Source organism: Ylistrum balloti, unplaced genomic scaffold (genome assembly GCF_031769215.1).
Source record: "Ylistrum balloti isolate Yb309-2 unplaced genomic scaffold, AGI_CSIRO_Ybal_v1 Utg370924, whole genome shotgun sequence".
NCBI classification, from domain to species: Eukaryota; Metazoa; Mollusca; class Bivalvia; order Pectinida; family Pectinidae; genus Ylistrum; species Ylistrum balloti.
Window position 1 is genome coordinate 165,798 of NW_026782523.1, and position 17,291 is coordinate 183,088.

At 39.5% G+C, this 17,291-nt stretch overlaps 1 protein-coding gene across 1 annotated transcript in view; it reads right to left on the reverse strand.

Annotated features, from left to right (window-relative positions):
* Nucleotides 1–17,291, reverse strand: part of LOC132559485 (uncharacterized) — a 70,611-nt gene that overhangs the window by 12,412 nt on the left and 40,908 nt on the right. The window contains exons 34-51 of the mRNA XM_060224112.1: nucleotides 17,125–17,290; nucleotides 16,152–16,219; nucleotides 15,585–15,685; nucleotides 14,325–14,471; nucleotides 13,704–13,793; nucleotides 12,627–12,733; nucleotides 12,136–12,217; nucleotides 10,845–10,991; nucleotides 10,155–10,316; nucleotides 9,693–9,791; nucleotides 8,252–8,346; nucleotides 7,754–7,901; nucleotides 7,261–7,378; nucleotides 6,484–6,576; nucleotides 5,713–5,815; nucleotides 4,986–5,217; nucleotides 4,622–4,800; nucleotides 1,073–1,175 (exon numbers count right to left, since the gene is read on the reverse strand). Of these exons, the coding sequence (XP_060080095.1) occupies nucleotides 1,073–1,175; nucleotides 4,622–4,800; nucleotides 4,986–5,217; nucleotides 5,713–5,815; nucleotides 6,484–6,576; nucleotides 7,261–7,378; nucleotides 7,754–7,901; nucleotides 8,252–8,346; nucleotides 9,693–9,791; nucleotides 10,155–10,316; nucleotides 10,845–10,991; nucleotides 12,136–12,217; nucleotides 12,627–12,733; nucleotides 13,704–13,793; nucleotides 14,325–14,471; nucleotides 15,585–15,685; nucleotides 16,152–16,219; nucleotides 17,125–17,290 (2,240 nt within the window). The remainder of the gene's footprint in view (nucleotides 1–1,072; nucleotides 1,176–4,621; nucleotides 4,801–4,985; nucleotides 5,218–5,712; nucleotides 5,816–6,483; nucleotides 6,577–7,260; nucleotides 7,379–7,753; nucleotides 7,902–8,251; nucleotides 8,347–9,692; nucleotides 9,792–10,154; nucleotides 10,317–10,844; nucleotides 10,992–12,135; nucleotides 12,218–12,626; nucleotides 12,734–13,703; nucleotides 13,794–14,324; nucleotides 14,472–15,584; nucleotides 15,686–16,151; nucleotides 16,220–17,124; nucleotide 17,291) is intronic.

Here is a 17,291-nt window from a genome sequence, read left to right on the forward strand (position 1 = left end):
TGATAAACCAGTGAAGGAAAACTTATGTATATCAGTACCTTCATGATTAAGTAGCAAAGGAGAGCTTACTTATAACAGTACCTGAATGATCAATATATGAAGGAGAGCTCATTTTAAACAGTACCTTCATGATTAACTAGCAAAGGAGAGGTTATGTTCACCAGTACCTTCATGATTAAGTAGCAAAGGAGAGCTTATGTTTACCAGTACCTTCATGATTAAGTAGCAAAGGAGAGCTTATGTTCACCAGTACCTTCATGATTAAGTAGCAAAGGAGAGCTTATGTTCACCAGTACCTTCATGATTAAGTAGCAAAGGAGAGCTTATGTTTACCAGTACCCTCATGATAAACCAGTGAAGGAGAGCTTATGTTTACCAGCACTTTCATGACTAACTAGAAAAGGAGAGCTTATGTTCACCAGTACCTTCATGATTAAGTAGCAAAGGAGAGCTTATGTTCACCAGTACCTTCATGATTAAGTAGCAAAGGAGAGCTTATGTTTACCAGTACCTTCATGATTAAGTAGCAAAGGAGAGCTTATGTTCACCAGTACCTTCATGATTAAGTAGCAAAGGAGAGCTTATGTTCACCAGTACCTTCATGATTAAGTAGCAAAGGAGAGCTTATGTTTACCAGTACCTGAATGATAAACCCTGCAGGAATGGAGAGTTTATTTTTACACAACCAGTAAGACCTATAGCAGTGATTCCTGGGTTCTTGATCTCTACCAAACACAATGATTGCCTCTGTAACAGGTATTATGTACTGATGCTGTGTAGATATTATGTGTTCTGATATTGTGGTTTATCTATCTTACACTTTGATGTATTTTATCATTGCGTGTTGATGACATGATATATTTTGTCCTTGTGTGTTGATGCTATGATATATCTATTGTCATTTGTTGGTTCTATAATGTATTTAGTCCCTGTGTGTTGATGCCGTGGTGTATCAAAGCATCCAGGATGTTTGACACAGGTATAGATATGATTTCCCCTCCCCCTACATACTGACTGAAATCGTATCCACAGTCCTGTCATACCAATACAAGTATGTGATATTGATTGTTACCACATTGATCTGTTCAACATCAATCCAACAAGACACCCCATTCTCCTCCAGAAATGTCTTGATCTCCCGAGGATCTCCAAATCCTAGAGCCTCCTCCTTTTTCCTAAACAGCAAAAGGATGAAGTTAAAGAAAAAGAATAGTTGATGAACATTGGAACTATTTAGATAGTTGACAATTTATTATTGACCTTGTCCCAAAAGCCCTCTTCAATAGATCTGACCTTTATTTATTTCAATCATGGTAACATTAATTCAGTTCTACATGACAGATATCCTTACGACTCCAACTTATGGAGTTCTAAAGAAGAAGGTAAGCAGGATACCCAATGCATGCTATCCAGAGCAAGAACAAAATTATAACAGTATGTAAATAATCTGTGATCTCAGCTTCCATAGAAACACCAGGCAGGGATCAAACCACACACCTCTGTTCTTCACCACAGAAATACAAACCTCCCTAGGCAGGGATAGAACCACACATCTCTGTTCTTCACCACTATAAACACAAACCTTCCCAGGCAGGGATAGAACCACACACCTCTGTTCTTCACCACTATAAACACAAACCTCCCCAGGCAGGGATAGAACCACACACCTCTGTTCTTCACCACAGAAACACAAAACACAAACCTTCCCAGGCAGGGATAGAACCACACACCTCTGTTCTTCACCACAGAAACACAAACCTCCCCAGGGATAGAACCACACAGTTCTTCACCACAGAAACACAAACCTTCCCAGGCAGGGATAGAACCACTTCTGTTCTGTATCTTCACCACTATAAACACAAACACAACACCTGTTCTTCCCAGGAAACACAGGGATAGAACCACACACCTCTGTTCTTCACCACAGAAACACAAACCTCCCCAGGCAGGGATAGAACCACACATCTCTGTTCTTCACCACTATAAACACAAACCTCCCCAGGCAGGGATAGAACCACACATCTCTGTTCTTCACCACAGAAACACAAACCTCCCTAGGCAGGGATCAAACCACACACCTCTGTTCTTCACCACAGAAACACAAACCTCCCTCGGCAGGGATAGAACCACACATCTCTGTTCTTCACCACAGAAATACAAACCTTCCCAGGCAGGGATAGAACCACACACCTCTGTTCTTCACCACAGAAACACACCACACACCTCTGTTCTTCACCACAGAAACACAAACCTCCCCAGGCAGGGATAGAACCACACACCTCTGTTCTTCACACACAGGCAAACACAAACCTCACCACAGAAACACAAACCTCCCAGGCAGGGATAGAACCACACACCTCTGTTCTTCACCACAGAAACACAAACCTCCCCAGGCAGGAACCACACAGTTCTTCACCACAGAAATACAAATAGAACCACACATCTCTGTTCTTCACCACTAGAAACACAAACCTCCCCAGGCAGGGATAGAACCACACATCTCTGTTCTTCACCACAGAAACACAAACCTCCCCCAGAACCACACAGAAATACAAACCTCCCCAGGCAGGGATAGAACCACACACCTCTGTTCTTCACCACAGAAACACAAACCTCCCCTGGCAGGGATAGAACCACACATCTCTGTTCCTCACCACAGAAATACAAACCTCCCCAGGCAGGGATAGAACCACACACCTCTGTTCTTCACCACTATAAACACAAACCTCCCCAGGCAGGGATAGAACCACACATCTCTGTTCCTCACCACAGAAACACAAACCTCCCCAGGCAGGGATAGAACCACACATCTCTGTTCTTCACCACTATAAACACAAACCTCCCCAGGAAGGGATAGAACCACACATCTCTGTTCTTCACCACAGAAACACAAACCTCCCCAGGCAGGGATAGAACCACACACCTCTGTTCTTCACCACAGAAACACAAACCTCCCAGGCAGGGATCAAACCACACACCTCTGTTCTTCACCACAGAAACACAAACCTCCCCAGGCAGGGATAGAACCACACATCTCTGTTCTTCACCACTATAAACACAAACCTCCCCAGGAAGGGATAGAACCACACACCTCTGTTCTTCACCACAGAAACACAAACCTCCCCAGGCAGGGATAGAACCACACACCTCTGTTCTTCACCACAGAAACACAAACCTTCCCAGGCAGGGATAGAACCACACATCTCTGTTCTTCACCACAGAAACACAAACCTTCCCAGGCAGGGATAGAACCACACACCTCTGTTCTTCACCACAGAAACACAAACCTCCCCAGGCAGGGATAGAACCACACACCTCTGTTCTTCACCACAGAAACACAAACCTCCCCAGGCAGGGATAGAACCACACACCTCTGTTCTTCACCACAGAAACACAAACCTCCCCAGGAAGGGATAGAACCACACACCTCTGTTCTTCACCACAGAAATACAAACCTCCCCAGGCAGGGATAGAACCACACATCTCTGTTCTTCACCACAGAAATACAAACCTCCCCAGGCAGGGATAGAACCACACATCTCTGTTCTTCACCACAGAAACACAAACCTCCCCAGGCAGGGATAGAACCACACACCTCTGTTCTTCACCACAGAAACACAAACCTCCCCAGGCAGGGATAGAACCACACACCTCTGTTCTTCACCACAGAAACACAAACCTCCCCAGGAAGGGATAGAACCACACACCTCTGTTCTTCACCACAGAAATACAAACCTCCCCAGGCAGGGATAGAACCACGCATCTCTGTTCTTCACCACTATAAACACAAACCTCCCCAGGCAGGGATAGAACCACACACCTCTGTTCTTCACCACAGAAACACAAACCTCCCCAGGCAGGGATAGAACCACACACCTCTGTTCTTCACCACTATAAACACAAACCTCCCCAGGCAGGGATAGAACCACACATCTCTGTTCTTCACCACAGAAACACAAACCTTCCCAGGCAGGGATAGAACCACACACCTCTGTTCTTCACCACTATAAACACAAACCTCCCCAGGCAGGGATAGAACCACACACCTCTGTTCTTCACCACTATAAACACAAACCTCCCCAGGCAGGGATAGAACCACACATCTCTGTTCTTCACCACAGAAACACAAACCTCCCCTGGCAGGGATAGAACCACACATCTCTGTTCTTCACCACAGAAATACAAACCTCCCCAGGCAGGGATAGAACCACGCATCTCTGTTCTTCACCACTATAAACACAAACCTCCCTCGGCAGGGATAGAACCACACATCTCTGTTCTTCACCACAGAAATACAAACCTCCCCAGGCAGGGATAGAACCATGCATCTCTGTTCTTCACCACTATAAACACAAACCTCCTCAGGCAGGGATAGAACCACACATCTCTGTTCTTCACATCACTCCACCACACCTGTGTTATTCTATATTAATGATTGAAATATTTCTTCTATCAGTTTTTATGAAACAAATCTAACCAATAGTGAGATATAAACACCTACCCAGGATATATTATGTTAAATGTTAGGACCCTGTGGTTTATCAATGTCAAAGTGATGTAGAGACAAAATGCTTTATTGATAGATCAGCTAGGTGACCTAACACATATACCATGTACTCACGTTGAGCCCAGCTGGACAGCTTGGTTGGAGTTCACCCAAGCGTAGCTGATAAAACAAGCTTTACTGTGCATTTCCTGCTTCCCAACACTGATCTGCTCATTCTTCTGTAGTGCATCTAATAGCTCATCAAATTTAGATTTGTACACAGATTTCTTGGAGTTGATCATATTAACAAAAATCTACAAAATATAATGTTAGTTTTATTACCAAAGATATTATTTACACAAACAATAGACTAAGTAACTCAAATTCAGAGGTCTATATAGTAAATTTAATGTTGCAATCAATTAATTTACCCAGCATGGAGTTAAAAGAAAGACCTTCTATCACACATGTATATCACAAAATATCACTATTCACCCACCACATCACTGATAAAGACTCCCAGAGAGGTACTCCCCTGCCAGTTGAAGTTCTCCCCTACAGTCACACAGATTGTCATTTTCTTCATGGTGTTCACAGCATATTTGTACATGTCACAACAGATTTTGTCTTTTGCGTAGTTGTTGGAGATAAACACAAGAAAAACAGATGCATGCACAAGCCTCCTGGCCATCTCTTCTCGTGATGTTAAATCCTTTCCCTGAGGAAAATAGCTGTAATAGTAAAAGTACAGCATTACATTTATCACTATGTAAACATGGCATTCAGGGCCTTCTACAATCTTGTTTTGTATATGTGTCAAAGAAAGTGGGTCTTAATCATACTGATCTGAATAAACCTTAATAACAAGTACACTTAACACACCATTGTTACTTCTCTGTGACTGGTCGACCTTTTTGTGAAGGATTTTTATCGATAATTATCATACACCAGGAAGCTGGTGGAAATGTTTGTACTATCATTTTAGTCCTTCACATTATCTGAAAGCTATTGGTCAAATATCAAGATTTCAGTTACTCCAAATTACTACATAGCTACTGGTTAATCATGATTTGAGGCCTTCCACTAATCACAAAGACATGGGCTAAAAATCATGATTTTAAGCTTTCCTGATAGACTCATCAATACTTAATTTGTTATTTCATTGTAAGTACATGATAGCATTTATTGAAGATGCTATGACAACAGTTTAACAATATGTATCTCACCATGTATAACCCTCCTTTTCTAGGTCATTGCAAACATCTGCTGGGTGTATGACCTTTGACCTGTCTTTGGGTGCATCTTTTTCGCAGTAGGAGATGAATATATCTGAAACAAAAGAAAACAATGAATGTTGATGTGACCTTGTTATTATAGATATGAATATTCTACAGTGCAAGCCATTTTTACCCGAGAAAATTAAATAAACTACATTACCAACTTATGGTAAGGGTAACACATTTACAAAATCAGTACAAAATTTCGAAATTATAAATGACACAGAGGGTTTATGTGTTCATGTATTCAGAAACAAGGTGAGCTGTTTGCTTTTATTTCTGCAGCTTAAAATAATGGAAATTTATTGAAGAGGTTATAAACGTCTTTGTTGTGACCTTGACATTGCATATGTGTTGTGACTTCGACATTTGTGGTACAAATAATTACACAGTCTATTGTTGTGACCACTGACATCTCAGCAATGATAGGCTAAGATATCTAAGGGAGATAACCTCTGTTTTACTTACCAACTGACATCTCAGCAATGATAGGCTAAGATATCTAAGGGAGATAACCTCTGTTTTACTTACCAACTGACATCTCAGCAATGATAGGCTATGATATCTAAGGGAGATAACCTCTGATTTACTTACCAACTGACATCTCAGCAATGATAGGCTATGATATCTAAGGGAGATAACCTCTGTTTTACTTACCCACTGACATCTCAGCAATGATAGGCTAAGATATCTAAGGGAGATAATCTCTGATTTACTTACCCACTGACATCTCGCTCTGCATCTGTTTGAGAGCAGTAACATCATTGTTCAGATGAACTTCATAGTCTTTACTGCTGTCTGGAGCCAAAATGCCTGCAGGAAAATGTGTAATTCTTATTTTAGGATTAAATACTGACTGAGTGCTGTTAATTTTTGGATTTAAGCATTCAATTGTAAACAATTGCCATATAACATTGTCATATCATTCCTTCAAATACTATATGACTAAGGTTACACAAACTATGGTTTCATGTGAAACCTAAGGTTTCCAAGTCCTGTTGACTGACCTTAAAAATAGGTTGTCTATCTGGTATTGAAAGGATACAATACTTTTACATAATAAATGATTTAACTGAGAGTCTCTCAAAGTACCAGAACATTTTTTTTTCATATATATAATCCTGTTACATCCACTTTTTACTTTTGTAACAAGGGCCTTCATCGCACACCTGACTTATTCAGCTATTCATTAATTCCGAGTTCTTTGGACCAGGTGAGCTAAAAGTTTTGCATTTCATATAAACATTGTTTCTCACATGGAACAACAAATTTTTCTTTATGAGATAGATCTATATTTAGCCTACCTTGAAGGCTAGACTTGTGTCATGTGATAATTCAGTCTAAGTTTAGCCTACTCTGGGGGCAAAAGACTTGAGTGAGGAGACAGACCTATATTTAGCCTACCTTGAAGGCTAGACTTGTGTCATGTGATAATTCAATCTAAGTTTAGCCTACTCTGGGGGCTAAATACTTGAGACAGATCTATATTAAGCCTACCTTGGAGACTGAGGACAGGAGAGGTGTGAAAGTATTTATGACACTGTAAGAATGGTGCTTTAAGTTCCAGGGCTCGCCGGACACCAGATTCCTTAAACATGTGAGGGTCTTTCACATACTGTAAAACAGAAAATAAATCAATGATTTTATGAAGAACATATTGTGACTTGTCCAGCTTGTAAGCTTAATGTAGTAAAGAGCTAGCATACCATAAATACGACAGATACTATCACTAGCCATTTCTGATAGAACAGAAAAATGCTCAAATTGTTCTAGGACCAGCACATAACATGAAAATGACAAAAGACACATGCTGAAAGACACAGACAGCAGAATGTTACAGAGACTTTATCTATTTTCTTGTGTATTCTAATTTTTTTTTATGTTTTTTTTTTTTCGTTTTCTATTTTTGAACTGACAATTAAGGTTTGTTAACCTTTAATACTAAGTGATATCTGTGTAATTAGAAACACTAGTGACATCTACAATGTACCTGGTTAACACAGTCAGGACAAGGTATCTTGCATTCATAGGCAACACCATAGAAGGATTCCTTGATCAGGCTTTCAAACACTTCATGTATGAAAAAAAGCAGGTTGTCTGGCCTCGGACCTTGAACTTTGACATGAAGCAGGGACTCCCTGAAAACCAAAGGGGGAAATATCACCTTAAGAGTTCTGATTACCTGGTGAATTGGACACTCAGAAATAGAATCATTCATTTGTTTTCCTTCCATTGTATGATTCTGGTGTGACCCTAATCATACTTCACCTAATTCATACAATCAACATTTTAGCGCATTATCAGTTTTTGCCATGTCAGTGAAATGATGATTTCACCCATGAGTAATTATCATCAATAATATACAGAAGCAACAATTTGTGCATTCAACCATACTTGAAAATCTGGAAGAAATAATTAATTTTGATTTCTGATTGGAAAAAATCTGGTTAGTAGCAGACTTTTATAAATTCAAGTCATAGACACTCACCCAATCTGTTGCACCAAAGCCAACTGCCCATTCTTCTTGATGAAAGAACCTCTCTTCCATAAGACAGACTCCTCTGAGACACCGTGAAGTCTTACCTGATTTAACAGACATATTGTCAGTACATATCAATGTACCATTGTAAGTTTGAATTGCAGGAGACACAGATTCAAACTGTATATACTGTCAGGGAGAATGGAGCAGAAAACTACAATACAAATAGCCTATAGTGTTCTTCATGTGACTCAGCAACTCATTATCTTAATTATCAAGGATTAAGGGGCTTATGTCTGGTAATAAGCCCAACCATGTGTATATATTGTTCTACAATAAGCCCAACCATGTATATATATTGTTCTACAATAAGCCCAACCATATGTATATATTGTTCTACAGTAAACCCAACCATGTATATCTATTGTCCTACAGTAAGCCCAACCATGTGTATATATTGTTCTACAATAAGCCCAACCATGTATATATATTGTTCTACAATAAGCCCAACCATATGTATATATTGTTCTACAGTAAACCCAACCATGTATATCTATTGTCCTACAGTAAGCCCAACCATGTGTATATATTGTTCTACAGTAAGCCCAACCATGTATATATATTGTTCTACAATAAGCCCAACCATATGTATATATTGTTCTACAGTAAACCCAACCATGTATATCTATTGTCCTACAGTAAGCCCATCCATGTGTATATATTGTTCTACAGTAAGCCCAACCATGTATATATATTGTTCTACAATAAGCCCAACCATGTGTATATATTGTCCTACAGTAAGCCCAACCATGTATATCTATTGTCCTACAGTAAGCCCAACCATGTGTATATATTGTCCTACAGTACGCCCAACCATGTATATCTATTGTCCTACAGTAAGCCCAACCATGTATATATATTGTCCAACAGTAAGCCCAACCATGTATAAATATTGAATTACAATAAGCCCAACCATATTTATATATTGTCTTACAATAAGCCCAACCATGTATATATATTGTCTTACAATAAGCCAAACCATATTTATATATTGTCTTACAATAAGCCAAACGTTTAAGATAGAAGTTCTTATTACACAACCAGTAAAAGATTAGAGTGTGATGTTTCAATGAGATGGTACTGAATCTACGACCTTTTTTGGCTGCACTATAATTCTATGTAGACTAAGGTTGAAGATAGTGTGAGGAGATAGTAAACAGATTATAGACAGAAAAATACACCAGATGGTAACAATGTACTGTAGTCAATGTGGCGACGGTTTGTTTAATACGTCACACTTCAATCTTCTACTGGTTGTGTTATAAGAACTTCTATTCTATTGACATTAGCAACCTGAAAAAAATGTTAAAAAAAAAAAAAAAAAGAAAAAAAAGTCCAACCTTTAATTTAGGCCTTTACCTTGGGTGTATTACAAGGCAGTATATCTTACCTGCCCCCTGTTGAAAAGACCTCCTGGTAAATAATCAAACTTGTAGATCATTTTTGTTTCAAAGATTCCTTCATCCTGTTGTATCTGTGGCCAGGAAAACTGTGAAATAAAACAAACATACTGAGTTTACATGCTCTCTACCAGTCACAACAAGCTATTACATGGTAATGATTTACAAAGAGGGTTCTGTGTGGCTTTATCTTATCCCAAACAGGTAATTAACACGACATTTGTTTAGTAAACAAAAGCATATGTATTTGCTGCTTTTTTAGTGGGTTGGGTTACAGGAATGAAATTAAGAAATTTGCTGTTCTTACGTATTCTATCATCACAAAACTTGCATTTATTTGACCATTGACCTTGAGTTCAAGGTCACAGTGACCTAACATTAGTGTATTGCACAACAGTTTAGGAATGAGTAAGTTACTACATACAATATGTTTCCATCAAAGTACAACATACATCAGGGCATTTCTCTGGAAGCAGACATGGTACAATGTTACATTTTTCCTTCTCTAATTGGAAGGTCAAGTCAAATTCCTCAGTCAGTCTCAGCAACCAGTCAGCCATCTTTGTGTGATTCTTCCAAATTTTCTTAATGTCTGCATGCTTTAGTCGACCATTCTGAAACAAAAGAGTGATCATTTAAAAAAAAATCAAAACAAAATAGAAAAACATTTTGGAAACACTTAAATCCTGAACTTTTGAAGGAATAAAAACAAATAAAACAAATGTTTAGCAAATAACAATCTCTCACTGATCCAAAAACTAACCAAGGTGAAACCATACATCAAGAAGGAGATTTCAGTGAAAACACAATAATGGGCAGTGATTGGTTACCATGATGGCAACATCATACTGGACAGTGATTGGTTACCATGATGGCAGCATCATACTGGACAGTGATTGGTTACCATGATGGCAACATCATACTGGACAGCGATTGGTGACCATGATGGCAACATCATACTGGACAGTGATTGGTTACCATGATGACAACATCATACTGGACAGTGATTGGTTACATTGATGACAACATCATACTGGACAGTGATTGGTGACCATGATGACAACATCATACTGGACAGTGATTGGTTACATTGATGACAACATAATACTTTATTTTGGGGGTGAGTGGCAATGATTGCTTACCTGGATGACAGCCTGGTCTACACAGACGACACATGCCATCACATCTACAATCCACTGTGGTTCAATGATCACTTGATTTCTGAGGTTCTCATTGGAGAAATGTTGGATCATGCCAAGGTCATGTAAGAACTGGACAGCTTGAGATATCTGTGTGAAAAATATTCAGATTTCTTCTTCAAAGTATTTCTCTTCATCACAAAAAAACCCCCCACAGAAATCATCTATATGAATAATAATAATACAACATTAACACTGAAAATCAAAACAAGGGCCATTTTCCTATATTAGTCCAAAATGTCTTAGTAAGTCAGAGGCAGTGGTGTGTATCTTTAATATTTACATAATAATTTGTTTAGAAGTGACACTGAGAGTATATGACTGCTAACACAATACCACTGATTCAAAGCCATGTGGTGGGCTTATTACAGGACCCCAGCAAGCAACACATTACCTCTGACTCAAAGCCATGTGGTGGGCTGATTACAGGACCCCAACAGGCCAACACATTACCTCTGACTCAAAGCCATGTGGTGAGCTTATTACAGGACCCCAGCAGGCCAACACATTACCTCTGGACCCCAGCAGGCCAACACATTACCTCTAACTCAAAGCCATGTGGTGGGCTTATTACAGGACCCAAACAGGCCAACACATTATCTCTGGACCCCAGCAGGCTAACATATTATCTCTGGACCCCAGCAGGTCAACACATTACCTCTAACTCAAAGCCATGTGGTGAGCTTATTACAGGACCCCAGCAGGCCAACACATTACCTCTGGACCCCAGCAGGCATACACATTACCTCTGACTCAAAGCCATGTGGTGGGCTTATTACTGGATCCCAGCAGGCCAACACATTACCTCTGGACCCCAGCAGGCCAACACATTACCTCTGACTCAAAGCCATGTGGTGGGCTTATTACAGGACCCAAACAGGCATACACATTACCTCTGACTCAAAGCCATGTGGTGGACTTATTACTGGATCCCAGCAGGCCAACACATTACCTCTGGACCCCAGCAGGCCAATACATTACCTCTGACTCAAAGCCATGTGGTGGGCTTATTACAGGATCCCAGCAGGCCAACACATTATCTCTGGACCCCAGCAGGCCAACACATTACCTCTGGACCCCAGCAGGCCAACACATTACTTCTAACTCAAAGCCATGTGGTGGCCTTATTAGTAGACAATTTATTAGCATGTCCTGGTAGTTCTTCTCAACAGCAATATATAAGGGTGGGCTGATTACAAGACATAGGCGTATAGGTATGTTTCAGTATATTTACCTCAGTTGAATCAACAATACCAACATCAACAGCTTTTGTTTCCAATGTTTTGAAGTCAAGCACTTTATTTTTGTCTCTTTCACTACAAAAAAAGAAACAGCTTAATGAACAGTTGGATGTCATTGACAAATAATGATACCAAATAACAGTCTGATTCTTGCCTAACATTCATACTTTTGTACCCAGCATCTCACTCCACATGTTCACACTCCCCACCATCATGCTCCCAGTTTCACCCCATCATCACCCTCTCCTTCATCATGCTCCCAACCCTCACCCTTCCCACCCTCACCCTCTGTAATTTTGATGATCTGTTGTAGTGACAGTCATGCTAATGGTAAAACAAAACCGTTTCAATGTGAGCTAGGTTTCATTCAAATGATTGACAACAATAATTTTATAAAACTAAGAAATATTTAAGATTTTTCAGACAAAAATTACTTCTAAAAGAAGAAAATTAAAATGAATTAGTTTTATGATAAAAGTCTTACTCAGTGAGAAGTTTCTCTAGTTGAAGCCATGCCTGAGGAATCTTCTCTCCCATGTATTCCTGTTGTAGAGTCACTTTAAACAATTCTTGCTTCAGCCCTGGGATACCCTGGAGGAGTAAACAGTTCTATAACACTTCTTCATGTTAAAGAGTACAGTGTAATACATTTTTCTCATCCATCGAAGCTGAATGCTAGATCTGACTTACATTTCCATCCTTTGAGGTGACAAAGTGAAATCCCTCTATCTGGTGGTATTTACTAGATCTGACTTACATTTCCATCCTTTGAGGTGACAAAGTGAAATCCCTCTATCTGGTGGTATTTACTAGATCTGACTTACATTTCCATCCTTTGAGGTGACAAAGTGAAATCCCTCTATCTGGTGGTATTTACTAGATCTGACTTACATTTCCATCCTTTGAGGTGACAAAGTGAAATCCTTCTATCTGGTGGTAATAACTAGATCTGACTTACATTTCCATCCTTTGAGGTGACAAAGTGAAATCCCTCTATCTGGTGGTAATAACTAGATCTGACTTACATTTCCTTCCTTTGAGGTGACAAAGTGAAATCCCTCTATCTGGTGGTATTTACTAGATCTGACTTACGTTTCCAACCTTTGAGCTGACAAAGTGAAATCCCTCTATCTGGTGGTATTTACTAGATCTGACTTACATTTCCATCCTTTGAGGTGACAAAGTGAAATCCCTCTATCTGGTGGTAATAACTAGATCTGACTTACATTTCCATCCTTTGAGGTGACAAAGTGAAATCCCTCTATCTGGTGGTAATAACTAGATCTGACTTACATTTCCATCCTTTGAGGTGACAAAGTGAAATCCCTCTATCTGGTGGTAATAACTAGATCTGACTTACATTTCCATCCTTTGAGGTGACAAAGTGAAATCCCTCTATCTGGTGGTAATAACTAGATCTGACTTACATTTCCATCCTTTGAGGTGACAAAGTGAAATCCCTCTATCTGGTGGTATTTACAAGATCTGACTTACTTTTCCATCCTTTGAGGTGACAAAGTGAAATCCTTCTATCTGGTGGTAATAACTAGATCTGACTTACATTTCCATCCTTTGAGCTGACGAAGTGAAATCCCTCTATCTGGTGGTATTTGTTTTTCATTACATCCATGGGAAGCTCTACTTTTGACATCTGCAGTATATAAAATGCTATGATAAATATCATTCATTTAGCATATTTACACATTTAAAGATTATATTTGCAGCAAAACACAGCACGAGAAGAAATCTGTGACAGCTGGTTAAAATGTCCTGTTTTTCTTTATTTATCATATATAACAGTAAATAACCTTCCATCCATGTTTGTTGGAGTAATTTATCTTGTAAGAACTGCAAAATAAACTATCAATTTATATTCATCACTCTTTTTGGTTCAGATGGGAGAGTGCAACAGGTCTTACTGAGGAAGGAAACCAGAGTACTCAGGGAAAGCCATAATGGTCGGGCAGGTGACCTCATACATTTTCACCGCCCTTCCAAGAATGCATGCCTAGGTGAAAGGTGAGTGTTTCGCACTGTCACCAAAACACCACAAAGATGGGGCTATAGGGGTGTATGAATTGTGATGGTCAGTGTCTATGACTCACATGGTCAGTGTGGATGTCCACCACAAAGATGGGGGCCTTAGGAGCATGTACTATGACAGTCAGTGTCTATAACTCACCTGGTCAGTGTGGGTGCCCACAACAAAGATGGGGGCCTTAGGAGCATGTACTGTGATTGAGTTGAGCCAAAAGTTCAAACCAGCATGTTCATGTCCAAGTCGTATATTCCATAGCAGCAGGTACACAGCTCGGTCAGAAAGGAAAAACTGTAAGAAACCAAATATTTATGCTGCAGCATGTTTCTAATCATAAATTATTTTTTAGCCAGTACCTAAGAGTTTTCCATAATTCTTTTGTTATGTGTGGGGTGAAATGTGATGGCTAGATGTCATCTTCACCCTTCAGGTCAGATAACCTAAAAATTCAATCCTTTCAGTCAGAATTTAGAGCATTTACCAACCTGGAGCTCCCGAAACTAATCTTTTGAACTAAACCCTGGGCGCCCATTACCTGATGTGTTGTATTATCTTATGAGATGTCCCCCAAGATCTATCCTTGACAGCCATTACCTGATGTGTGTTGTATTGCCTTATGAGAGGTCCCCCAAGATCTATCCTTGACAGCCATTACCTGATGTGTTGTATTGCCTTATGAGCTGTCCCCAAAGTTTTATCCTTGACAGTCATTTCCTGATGCGTGGTGTATTGCCTTATGAGAGGTCCCCCAAGATCTATCCTTGACAGCCATTACCTGATGTGTTGTATTGCCTTATGAGCTGTCCCCAAAGTTTTATCCTTGACAGTCATTTCCTGATGCGTGGTGTATTGCCTTATGAGATGTCCCCCAAGATCTATCCTTGACAGCCATTACCTGATGTGTGTTGTATTGCCTTATGAGATGTCCCCCAAGATCTATCCTTGACAGCCATTACCTGATGTGTGTTGTATTGCCTTATGAGAGGTCCCCCAAGATCTATCATTGACATACATTACCTGATGATTGTTGTATTGCCTTATGAGATGTCCACCAAGATCTATCCTTGACAGCCACTACCTGATGTGTGTTGTATTACTCTATGAGATGTACCCAAAATTTTATCCTTGATACCCATTACCTGATGTGTGTTGTATTGCCTTATGAGATGACCCCCAGGTTTTATCCATGACAGCCATTACCTGATGCTTGTTGTATTACTCTATGTGATGTATCCAAAGTTTTATCCTTAACACCCATAACCTGCTGTGTGTTGTATTGCCTTATGAGATGTCCCCCAAGTTTGATCCATGATGGCCATTACCAGATGTGTGCTGTATTACCTGATGGGTGTAACATATTACCCTATGAGATGTCCCCCAGGTTTTATCCATGAAGGCCATTACCTGATGTGTGTTGTAGTATACAGTCTGACCAGCAAAGTCCCACACACTGTAGGATATTGTGTCTTTGTCGTGTTTTACATCCCAAGTACAGATGTCAATTCCTGTAATTACAACATTGACAAGTGTACACATGTAGGTTTAAAATTCTAATGTAATCACATCTCAATTGAAATCAAAGTTAATAATGGTTCACACTGACCATCAGGGATTCACCAGTCAGAGCAGATTTTTTATATTGACCATCAGTGACTGACCAGTCGGAGCAGATTTTTAATACTGACCATCAGAGATTGACCAGTCAGAGCAGATTTTTAATATTGACCATCAGCAATTGACCAGTCAGAGCAGATTTTTAATATTGACCATCAGTGATTCACCAGTCAGAGCAGATTTTTAATACTGACCATCAGAGATTCACCAGTCAGAGCAGATTTTTAATATTGACCATCAGCGATTGACCAGTCAGAGCAGATTTTTAATATTGACCATCAGTGATTGACCAGTCAGAGCAGATTTTTTATACTGACCATCAGTGATTGACCAGTCAGAGTAGATTGTTATACTAACCATCAGTGATTGCTTCCGCGCCAGTCAGATTAGATTTTTGGTTTTTTGACATCAATGACTTTACCAAACTAAAAACATGAAAACAAATATTATAGGAAAAAAAAGCATTTTTTACAACAATCCATTCACATTTACATCAATATGGATACAATAGGATTTAAGTTCATGTCTGATCAGCTTCTGTTACCAGCAATTGAATCAAACCTGTTATTTTTCTCCCACATAGAGCTATCTTTTCAAATACAGAAAACATATACTTGTCTGAAAGACCATCCCTGTAACATAACATATTATCTGTCTATAAAGTTCACTAGTATGTAATAAATACCTGTCTGTAAAGGTCACTAGTATATAACAAATACCTGTCAATACAGGTCACTAGTATATAACAAATACCTGTCTGTAAAGGTCACTAGAATATAACCAATACCTGTCTGTAAAGGTCACTAGAATATAACCAATACCTGTCTGTAAAGGTCACTAGTATATAACCAATACCTGTCTGTAAAGGTCACTAGTATATAACCAATACCTGTCTGTAAAGGTCACTAGTATAAAACCAATTCCTGTTTGTGTGTATATAAAAAAGTATGTCTGTAAATGTCACTTGTACATACTGAGTACCTGTCTATAAAGACCAATTGTTTTGGTTCCTAACTTAACAAAATTCAGTGATTACATCTCTGTATGAAGGTCACCTATCTACATGTGTAATGGCCACTTTACTCTGAAGTTTTGAGAGGCCTTCACAAGCAGGGTTGATTGACTTACACTTGAGGATACATATCCATTAAAAGATGAGTAAATAGGCAAATGATAGATCAGGGTTCAAACCCAGAGCTTCCTAGCTCTAGACGCAAGCTTTTACCAACTGTGACAGTAACAGCAGATCACCTTTGACAGACCCATGCCAAGTCTAAAATTTTGGTTTGGCTCTACAGTAGAGGTTTGATACATTGGTTTAAGAATGTACCTGGTTTTACCAGCTCCACCAAGTCCCACCAACATCAGTTTGGTTCGTTTACAGTCCACAGATCCTGTCAGCAGACGTTTGAGGTAGGCGTAAGTTGTCCTAAAGCCACGATCCCTGATCTCTTTAGGTGGAGTCTTCAGTACTGGGCAGTCAACAAGGTTTAACTC